Source organism: Merops nubicus, unplaced genomic scaffold (assembly GCF_000691845.1).
Source record: "Merops nubicus isolate BGI_N331 unplaced genomic scaffold, ASM69184v1 scaffold2037, whole genome shotgun sequence".
Taxonomy (NCBI): domain Eukaryota; kingdom Metazoa; phylum Chordata; class Aves; order Coraciiformes; family Meropidae; genus Merops; species Merops nubicus.
This window is the reverse complement of record NW_008622173.1, coordinates 35,665-46,473: the sequence shown is the minus strand read 5'-3', so window position 1 is coordinate 46,473 and position 10,809 is coordinate 35,665. Positions and strand designations below refer to the sequence as shown.

At 46.8% G+C, this 10,809-nt stretch overlaps 1 protein-coding gene across 1 annotated transcript in view; it reads right to left on the bottom strand.

The window, feature by feature from the left end:
- SOS2 (son of sevenless homolog 2 (Drosophila)) overlaps positions 1-10,809 on the bottom strand; it is a gene marked incomplete at its 3' end in the record, with an annotated part of 44,433 nt that overhangs the window by 8,891 nt on the left and 24,733 nt on the right. Inside the window, exons 11-15 of the mRNA XM_008944676.1 lie at positions 8,143-8,224; positions 7,361-7,483; positions 3,936-4,039; positions 2,074-2,293; positions 1,149-1,268 (exon numbers count right to left, since the gene is read on the bottom strand). Coding sequence (XP_008942924.1) covers positions 1,149-1,268; positions 2,074-2,293; positions 3,936-4,039; positions 7,361-7,483; positions 8,143-8,224 — 649 coding nt within the window. The remainder of the gene's footprint in view (positions 1-1,148; positions 1,269-2,073; positions 2,294-3,935; positions 4,040-7,360; positions 7,484-8,142; positions 8,225-10,809) is intronic.

The following is a 10,809-nucleotide window of genomic DNA, read 5'->3' as shown; positions in this document are numbered from 1 at the left end:
GCTGTGCTGCCATCCAGCGAGCCCTGGGCAGGCTGGAGAGCTGGGTGGAGAGGAACCTGATGAGGTTCAACAAGGGCAAGTGTTGGGTCCTGCCCCTGGGGAGGGATAACCCCCTGCAGCAGGACAGGTGAGGGGTGACCTGCTGGGAGCAGCTCTGTGGAAAGGACCTGGGAGTCCTGGGGGACAACAAGTTCCCCATGGGCCAGCAATGGACCCTTGTGGTCAAGAAGGCCAATGGTCTCCTGGGGTGCATGAAGAGTGTGACCAGCAGGTTCAAGGAGATTCTCCTGACCCTCTACTCTGCCCCAGGGAGGCCACCTCTGTGAGGACTGTGTCAGTTCTGGGCTCTCCAGGTCAAGAGAGACAAGGAACTACTGGAGAGAGAACAGGCTGAGAGCCCTGGGGCTGTTCAGCTGGAGAAGAGAAGCCTCAGAGGGGATCTGATCAATGCTCAGCAAGAGCTAAAGGGCCCCCGGTGGGGCAAGAGGCTGGGGCCAGACTCTGATTTTCAGTGGTGCCCAGAGACAGGACAAGGGGCAATGGGCACAAACTGGGACCCAGGAGGTTCCATCTCAACAGGAGGAGAAAATTCTTTGGTGTGAGGGTGTCAGAGCCTGGAGCAGCTGCCCAGAGAGGCTGTGGAGTCTCCTGCTCTGGAGGGATCCCAAACCCACCTGGACACCATCCTGGGCACCCTGCTGTGGGTGAGCTGCTGGAGCAGGGGGGTTGGATGAGGTGATCCCCAGAGGTCCCTTCCAATCCCACCATGCTGGGATCCTGTGACAATCACCTCAGTAAAGGGAGACAGACTAAGACAATGGGACAGACACAACAGTGCTTTCATCAAAGATGTAGAAAGGTGATGCTGAGTCCGGTATTGCCTTCAGCACCTTCTGATGGACTGAAGAAATGCAAGCAGGACCTATGCTGACCAAGTGGACATAACTGGAAAAAATTAATCTGCTCATCTCAGGAAGAGGGAGCATATGTGACTGGCATGGCATGTACCCTTGAACCAAACCCTGAAATTCCTGTAATACCCTGCAGCCATCTCAAGATTCAAGGCAAGAGACTTCAAATAGCAGGAAAACATTTCTCTGAATTCCAGTAGGATTTAATGCCACTGCACTATCACCACCTGTACTTACTTTTCAAACCAAAGAGTGAGGTTTGTAGTATGGCGAATCATTTTCAGTAGATTTGGGGAGTTTATTTCCTTATCTTCTTTAGTCCACACACTACCAACGAGTTCAGAAGGCTGTACTGCCCTGATAATGACAAAGCAAGATGCAGAAGAATGCTCAATACAAGTAATAATTGTATGCCCTCTGCTTGCACTAAAAGATTATTTCTTCCCTTAATCATGCCTTGATATTTCACAAATACAACCCAATCTAATCTACTGCAAACCAGTTACTTAAAATAACTTTTTGATGAGCATTTGACTATAGAAGGAAACACATTCTTATCTTAATTGAAATTGGCATTTTTTGAATAGGCATTTGCAGATAAGAAAATTACAAAGGGGTAAGTTTAATTTCCTGAAAGCATAAAAAAAGCATCTTAAAGACAGTTGCAATTTCTTCTTAAATAGGAAGCTGATGTACTTTGAACAACCTGCTGGAAAAACGGCCTCTTTCATTGGAAAACCTGCTGCTACTGAAGCACAAAAGGATGCTTCACCTTTGAGTTTTGTAAGACCTTAATGAATTTCTACCCCCTAAAGCTCAGCTCTCCCATCCAGGCCAGCTCTATTTACCCCAGGTAACAACAGAGCTGGGAAACAGCAGAGTAATTCTGACCAAAAAACCTCAACAGAATTAGAAGACCCTGATGTACCAGTTGGAGTACTTTAGGATCCTTCATGTACTTATTTATACTGTCAGAAGTCTGATACAGAGATAAAAACCCTATTTTTTTTCCCTTGCATATATTGCTACAAGACAGGTGGCAAGAAAACCTCGTTCCATCGACTCTGAAATTCAAGGGAAGGTACTTTTCACTGATTTCACAGCTTAGGACTCCTCCTGGCTCAAATAATCTGGAAAGGATGTGTTTCAGTTCAGCCCCCACCTGTACAGGTCAGACTCCAGCAGGGTCAGCTGTCGAGCAATCTCAATGGGATGCAGGGTCATGAGGTCCAGGGTTTCACTGTGCCCCACACGCCAGATGTGCCACTCGATGGGGGGAGGAGGGCTCTCAAAGGTGATGTTGTGACTAATCCCATTTGCTTGAGCTTTCTTTCTCTTGATGATTTTTGCTATGGATTCCACCCACTTCTTCATGGATTTTCCTGCAAAATAAAAATCATTAAAAAAACCCCTCCTTTTTTAATACTACCTGAAATGGCTTTTGGCAATTTCATAGAATCATAGATTCATTATGGTTGGAAAAGACCTCTGGGATCAACAAGTCCAACCATCTACCCAGTGCTACCATGATCACTAAAACCATGTCCCCAAGTGCCAAGTTTACATGTTTTCTGAACCCCTCCAGGGATGGGGACTCCAGCACCTCCCTGAGCAGCCTGGGCCAAGGCCTCACCACTCTGCCAGGAAAGAAATTCTTCCCAACATCCAACAGAAACCTCCCCTGGGGCAACTTCAGCCCATTTCTGCTCATCCTACCGGTGGCTACTTGGGAGAAGAGACCAACCCCCACCTCACCCCAACCTCCTTTTACGGAGTGATAGAGAGTGATAACTGCCCTCCTCAGCCTCCTCTTCTCCAGACTGAACACCCCCAGGTCCCTCAGCCACTCCTCATACAACATGTTCCCCAGACCCCTCCTCAGCTTTGCTGCCCTTCTCTGGACCCAGAGAGTCCATTGGTTGAATAAAACCAACCCCACCCCCAATTGTACACACTTGAAATTCCACATTGCTGCATGGAAGTTCTTTGTAATTCCTTATTTTTTTCTTATGGGTTCTTGCACCTCCATCAGTTGGCAAATACAGACACACATGACTGTATTTTTGGGTGCCCAGTTGCATTTAACCACATCTAGTGATGGTTTTTCAGTGGAAAAAAGCAAACCTGTATACACTGCATTTTACTTTTCCCCTCTTAGCTGCAACCACCTCAACTTTGAGTGTTCGCTTCATCTACTCAGAGAACTAAACCCAACAAGTTTTGGTCTAGTGGTTAGGGAAATGCTGGGAGGAAGGCTGGGCTTGATGATCCTGGAGGTCCTTTCCATCCATGGTGATTCTATGATTCTACAAGCTTCAAGTGAGATCTTTGCAACGTGCTGTACTAGGGCACTGCAGAGCAAAAAGATTAGAGAAAAACTTGTTTACAGTATCAGCCCAATGTTTACAGTACACAAATAGTGGACAGGACAGGGAGTACTTTCAGCAGTTCAAGACAAATAGATTTTAAGAGACTAAAATGGAATTATTCCTCTCTGGTCAGCAATTGTTAACATGGGGACCCCTGCAGAAGATAAACTAAAAAAAAAACACAAAACCTGCTAGTTCCTAAGAGATTGCTCCAGAGGAAACGCCATCAATTGGGTCAAGGATCTTCTCCTGCAAGGATAATATTTTCAACTGGAACTGTCAATAAGTGGGAAAAGGACAAGGTGGAAAAAAAAACTAGTCTCAGTAACCAACAGGGAAGGAATCCTCTACGAATACAACATGAGGAGGAGGAAGGTGATGGTCTGAATTGGAGGGTCAGGCAAGGATGAACATTATTGTCCAGATGTAAACACACTTAAGGTAAATGTCATAATGCTGGAGGTAATTTTGGTAAGCTGTTCAGGCTCCAGGCCAAAGCTTGCTCATGTAAAGGAGAGTCTCATAAACAGCTCAGTTGAAGGCATTAAAATTACTCGTGTGTGTAAAGATATTCTCCTGCCTAAAATCTGTCAGGATGAACCCAGCAGCTTGTACCCAAAATGTGCGAGAACAACAGGATCACCAGTTAGTGTACCTCTCACGCTGGAAATGAAGGTCTCCAGTCGCTCCAGTAACTCCAGATCTCTTTCAAAGTCATAAAAATGGTGCTCGACCCAGTGACGGAACACGTTCAGTATTCTGAGGGAGAACAGGACACCAAAATATTATGGTCTGGTTTAAGGACTTTGAGGCTCCTCCCATGGGAACACTAAAATGACTTGTGGATTCGTGCACTTGACGACCATCAAAATACAGATGGACAGAGGGACAAAGACCAAGCACAGCACCAGTGACCACAAAAGTCCCCAGGAATTTATAACCTCATTTCCCAGTCTTAGCATATGTATAGTTTGCATTTTTTATAGAGAGAGTGCTAGCATTGAGGTGGTTTTAGAATAGAAAAAAAAAAAATTTAAAAAATCAGATAAAATCATTTCTAATGCAGTTTTCACGGGTTTTTCTTGTTTTCATTTTAACTAAAAGAGATAATTAGAATCTGCCATTTTCTAAGAAACAAGCTGGTAACTGTTTCTTTCCTATGCAAAATTTCAGCTCAGAAGTCACTGCAAGCACACTGCCCTACTTTTACAACTTCTGAATTACACAATGGCCACACCAGACCCAGTGCTTCAAGAAGAACACCAAACTTTCTCTTTTCTCTACACTTTCTTAAACAGACCACTAATGAACAAGCCTCTAAAAGTGAACTACAGCTGCTCTTCTGCTGTCTGCTCTTAGGGTGCATCAGAATGAAAACCTCGTTTACCTCTTTTTCAGGTAAACAAGTTGAGCACAACATTTCTGATTTATTGGGGTGCACCCTACCTGAAAAGGGAGCAAAAAAATCTACATTAACTAGATTTTCTCTGTGCCAACTCAATGGTGGGAGAGGATGATGGGGTTAATGGAGAACCCATGGTCTGGGAGGAGGAGATGGTTATGGTGAGATGTGGTCACTCCTGCCCCACTGCCTTTGCAGAAGTGGTTCAGCAAAGTGCTGCTGAAATCCCCTGCTCCACATTAGCTCAGGATCCCAGGGTAAACCAGTGCCAGCTGTTTATCAGAATACTGTTTGTGGTGGCTCAGCCCTGCAGAGTGGGGGCAAGACCATCTGAGAGGGACAGGGCAGACAACTGATGGTCATCTGCCAGTCTGCTGTGAGTCAGAGCTCCAGAGAAGCTGGCTGGTTTACCTTAGTCATATGGAGGGTGCCCTGTGTGAATACATGGAGAATGAAGAGTTCTCCTCTTCCCAGTGTGTTCAAAGAATCAGATTTAACACACGAAAGAATGGCTACCCAATGAGATCACTCAGTCTGGAAACTAATGACAGCTTCTAACCATCCAAAGGAGTGACGTTTTGAAACAAGTTGCCAGTAACAGTAATGCAGGATCTTATCTAATCTGTCTTTGCCTTTGAGATATCATGGTAGTTATACTGAAGAAGCCAGAATGATTGCCTGGTTCTGCTGACTGCACTTCCAGTTTAACTCTTTCTCATGACCTCACACGCATTTCATCTAGAAGATGTTACTGTTTCCATGCCTCTGCAGTGCACAGCACATCTACAGCATTTTCTAAGAGATGGGGAGGAAGGAAGGGATAAGCATCTTCACATTCTCCACCTTCTTCCCAATTCTCAGGTATCTCTGAAGTAGAGATCAGTGCTATTACCAGTACTGGAATGTACAAAGTGCTGGGCATATCGACCTAACAGGCTCAAATTCAGGCACTTGTTTTCAACTGTAAAACACTTCAGAGTTTCAAGCTACTAGAAGCATGTAGGACATCCTAAATTCAAAGATTAACTGTAAGTCACAGGAGGGTGTGTGTTAAATAGCAGCTTTAAACCATATCTCATCAAGCAGGCATCAGTAAGGGCCTCAGCTCACCAGCCACAGCATGAATCAGACAGCAAAGAGTAGCTGTCACCATAAGAGGGATCCTAATCTCTCAAACAAGGGAAGTAGACAGAAACCAAAACCAAAAACCCTGCAAACTTTGGAACTGGGCACAAGTTTCAAACAACTCAAAGATAACGTATGGAGGCAAAGGCACTAAACTGATTTTAGAACTTGATAGCAAGAAACAAGGTTAATTGCTGATTCAAAGTTTTCTGCAAGTTCCTGTTCATCGGTGAGCACTTGTCCTGCTTGGCTGTGGCAGTCAGCAGCCCTGCAGGGAGATCTCTGTACCACAAAGAGGGGCACTAGGAGGAGGTCCCCAAGCAACTTCCAGCCTAGCTAGCAAAGGAGGCTATAAAAAGTAGCAACAAAAGCAATACAGCCATAAACTCTTGAGGCAGTTATGTCAGAAGAGCCCATGGGTGCTCTGTAGGTGCCTGTGTGGATGGATGCAGAAAGAGAGAAGCACAAGCTGCAGCCAGGGACAGTCTGTGCTGAGAGGCAGCGTGTGAAGCTCTCCTGAGAACTGAAAACTCTGGAGACTAGTGGTCCTGCTGAGCCCACAGGAGCTGATAAACAGAGAATGCCAAGGGCCTGATAACTCTGAACAAGGCCGCGAGCACACACAAGGACCAAGGTTACACTGAGGTTGTGTGTCTTGGATTACATCCAGGAAGGTGGCGGCAGCTACCTATGGATGAAAGCTGCAGTGTAACATACTTACAGCTTTTAATATATATGCACAGAGGTACCTGATGAAAGTGGGACTCTAACTGACTTTCTGCACACCTACCCTGAAGGTACTGGCGTGTCACTTGGGGTTAACTGCTGTTTCTCCACAGATGTCACTAGGAACATCTGTGCTGGATAACAGAGGGTATCCTGTGTAGAGTTACCTGCCACCAATAGTAACATCTTGATGCTACTAATAAAAACAGTTTAATGAGTGAAAGCTGTTGGAGCAAATATTGGTTGTGATCTGTCTCTCCTCCTGACTCGACCCCTGTCAGGGAAACAATTAGCCTCATTCATGCTAGAAACACTTAATTGTTCCCCAAGATAGCTTGGTCAGCAAGACCTTGAAGATTCGCTGCAGCCCGTTGCAATGTGCAGCACAGACAAGAGTCTCCCTGTCTGTGTGCAAATACATCAACGGGGCTGGGAAAGGGAGTAAAATACCAGCAGGCCTGAAAAAAATGGGAACAGAGAAACGATCTTCATAGGGCCTGTGAACAAGGGATCCATTCAAAAGGCAGCCAGAAACACTTTCAGTTGTGCATCTCGCACCCACACCCGCTTTACGTGGCAGCCACACAGCTTCTTGTGGGTGGGGATCTCAGCTGCAGGCAGCAGAGACCCAAAGTGCAGTTGCAACAGCAGCAGCAGCCAGGATGACTAATCGGAACCCAGTCTGGGCTATTAGCCTGCTTGCAGACAGTGCTAAGTCCCTATTCAACAGCACAGCAGTCTCTAAAAGAGATTACTGTCTCCAGGATCAGCGTATAATCGGGGAGCTGAGATGTGGCTTAAACAGAGCAGATGTGCAGGGGCTGGACCTGAGCTGGACGGGCTGGACGTATTCCTTGCGGAAGCGCTTCAGGTCGGCGCCGATGGGCTGCTCGCCCTTCTCCATGGCCAGCCGGTCTGCTTCCGTGGGCTCGGGCTCAGGGATCTCAAACCTGGGCAGCAAAGCAACCACAACACATGGCCATTAAGATAAAACACAAACCCTTCACATAGGGCATGAAGCACAATTGCATCTTGCAAACGCTTCGGTGCAGTGAAACTCAAAGCTCTGTCTGATATGCAGTTTGCCTGGAACTGCCTCCTGCCCTGGCTGCGTGCTGCCAACACACCCAGCTCTCACCCTGATCATTTGCCAGGTCTCTGGTCATCACAAGACGTCTAGACTAGGATAGAAGGTTTTTAACTACCTGCTAGCTTGATTAAACAAGGATTAGAGGAAAGCTTAAGAGCAGCTTTATCACAGTGTATTAAAATGCTGTTTACATCAGCAGTCGGTGCCTTTCAAACATGCTGCTTAGAACATTTCTGTTCTTATTTGCATGGAGACGTAGCCATACTCAGACATGTTCTCATGATCAAGTTAAGCAGTTCAAAACACCACCCCCCCACAGCAGAGGCTCACTAAGTGCTCTGGCTGACAACTCAGGGAGCTGAATTAAACTGGGAAAAGGACACTCGTTTTGCTGTATCCCACTTTAAAAGTTACTGGTTTATGAACTTCACTACAAGATGCACCACATAGCACTGAGAACTCAAGAAGGGAAACACAAAAAGCATTTCAGGGTCCTCAGAAAGGATGTCCACTGTTTACCTTTCAATCAGTAAGCTCAGCAGCTCCTGGGGCTTGCAGAAGGAGCGGTACGTGGTAAGGAAAGTACGTACAAAATTGGGGTCTGTAAAGACAAAAGAAGAAAATGATGGTTTTTATTTTTCAGCCAATTGAAAAATACCAGAAACAAAATACACAAATTCACAGCACAGAAAACGCACTAAGGTTGTAAGTCAAGCACTGCAATTGGAAAAATACCAGAAATTACAGTGCCTGGGAAATTTTCGTGTAGTTCTTTGATGCACTTCCCCTGTAAATGTCAACTGCACACAACTGTTTTCTCTCAAAAACTCTCTCAGTCTTGGTGTGCAGAATGGCTCACACTCCCTGAACGTGGCTATTCCATGGTGTCATAAAGACAAAGAAAACACAGTACAACCAGGCTGCTTTCTATTCCAAAATACCTCCACAACCCCGACAGAACGTTTCTCTTACCTGTTCTTAAAATCTCTCCCGTGGTGGGGCCTGCAGCCCTGCCCCAGCACACAGCTACCCTCTGCTGAGCAGCCACAGGGAAAACGTGGCAAGCAGCAGAGGCCTCACAAAGCAAAGACCTGCAGCAGTTCAAGATCTCCACAAGCCACCACACCTCCCTCCTGCTGCTCCTCACCCCTGCAGTAGGTGTGTTGCCACCAGACGTGTCTATCCACCAGTTACCACGTGTCTTACTGGGTCCACTCTGCTGTGTTAGAGACAACTAATGTGCCCTTCACCTCTTAATTCCACTCTCCTGTACTTTGTTAGATCATGAATAAGTAAGTTGATAAATCAATTCACTGTGATCTGTGAAGGGTCACCATCTGGTCCTAGTCCTGACATTGAGGGTAGTCCTGTGGAGAAGGATCTGGGGGTGCTGGGGCTGACCAGGAGCCAGCCCCATGAGCTCATAGCCCAGCAGCCCCCAGCAGCCTGGGCTGGGCTGCCCCCCAGCAGCGTGGGCAGCAGGGCAGGGAGGGGATCCTGCCCCTCTGCCAGCTCTGGGGAGACCCCCCTGCAGTGCTGGGGCAGCTCTGGAGTCCTCAGCACAGCAGAGCCAGGGACCTGCTGGAGCGGGGCCAGAGGAGCCCCAGCAATGCCCCGAGGGGGGCACCCCTCTGCTGGGAGCCCAGCAGGAGAGAGTTGGGCCGGGCAGAAGGCGCCAGCTGGGGAGACCTGCTGGAGGCTGCCAGGGCTTCAAGGGGCCTGGAAGAAAGCTGGGGAGAGACTTTTGAGCAGGGCCTGTTGGGACAGGACAAGGGGGGATGGTTTTAAACTAATAGAGGGAGATTTAAACTAGAGAGAAGGAAGGAATTTTTGACACTGAGGGTGGTGAGCCCCTGGCCCAGGCTGCCCAGAGAGGTGGTCGCTGCCCCATCCCTGGAACCATTCCAGGTGAGTTGGGAGTGGGCTCGGAGCAACCTGCTCTAGCTGCAGATGTCCCTGCTCAGGGCAGGGGGTTGGACTGGATGGCCTTGAAAGGTCCCTTCCAACCCAAAGCAGTCTGTGATTGCACAGCCCCTGGAGCTGACCCCCTCACAAGGGTAAGAGCAGTGAGACATGGTATGCAGCAGCTTCCAGAGCAGCCTGGGAGCAAGTGAATGCTGGAATACAGGAAATCCAGGCTTGGAGAAGTCCATGTGCATATGCCCACTTGGGAGTGGGGACTTTGGGCTGCTGGGAGTTTCTTTTTTCTTGCAGTTCTGTAAATAGTCTTGAATATGTCAGCACTGGGTGCAGGCAGGTTACACCAGCCATCTTCAACACGTGGGCACTGAATTTCTTCCAAGATCAAGACAAACACAGCTTTTAAGAAGCCTTAAATTCCCTGCAGAGCACTGCTCAACATTTTTAAGGGATCCATAACAGGAATGGATCTTTTTAGCTGCCAGCTAAAAGTGATAGTGCTCTCATTCTGTGCTGCTGCTGCTGAGTTTGCAGCCTAGTCCTGCACCAGCCTGTTCTGCTTCCATGCCACGTCTACATTCACTCTTCAGCACTATTTATGACATTTTAAAAGTAAGTCTTCCTCTTACCACTGAGCATGCAGGTAGGATCACTACTGTGCAGAAAAGTTTATCTTACAAGAGAGGCTGCTACTCTGCTCTCCAACCCGTGTAGGTTTCTTCATATTGTTTTTGAAAATTTTTATTTTTAGAAATTATATTTTCAACAGAATGGAAAATATCAGCCACTGATGTGGCTTGTGAATTAAATTCAAGAGTTTATTAACTCTGCTTCTGCTGCCTCCTGTGGAGCCTTGGTATCAATTAGGGACTTTTTTCACTTTTTTTCATATTCACAGAATATGTTCTGTGAATGCAGAACCTGTGTGCTGGAGCAAAGCCTGCTTCAAACCTATCTGAAATAATGCAAACCTACAATCAGTTGACAGTTTAAAATAAAAATACCATATCTTGACCTGAACATAAACCAAAAGCACCACCAAGACTTGCTGAGAGTGCCTCCACATGCTGTGAGTCATCAAAATGCCCTTGTGGAGGCTTAGGGAGGGGATTTTGTTGGTCTTGGATTCTAACACTGTTTGGAAAAAGCACAGAGAAACCCAAGAGGCAACTCTCTCACTGAAGATTCCCAAGGCCCAGGTGGCAAGTACTCATGCTGTAAACCCCAAAGTTAATCTATTAAACTAACATTCCAATGCACCAGTTC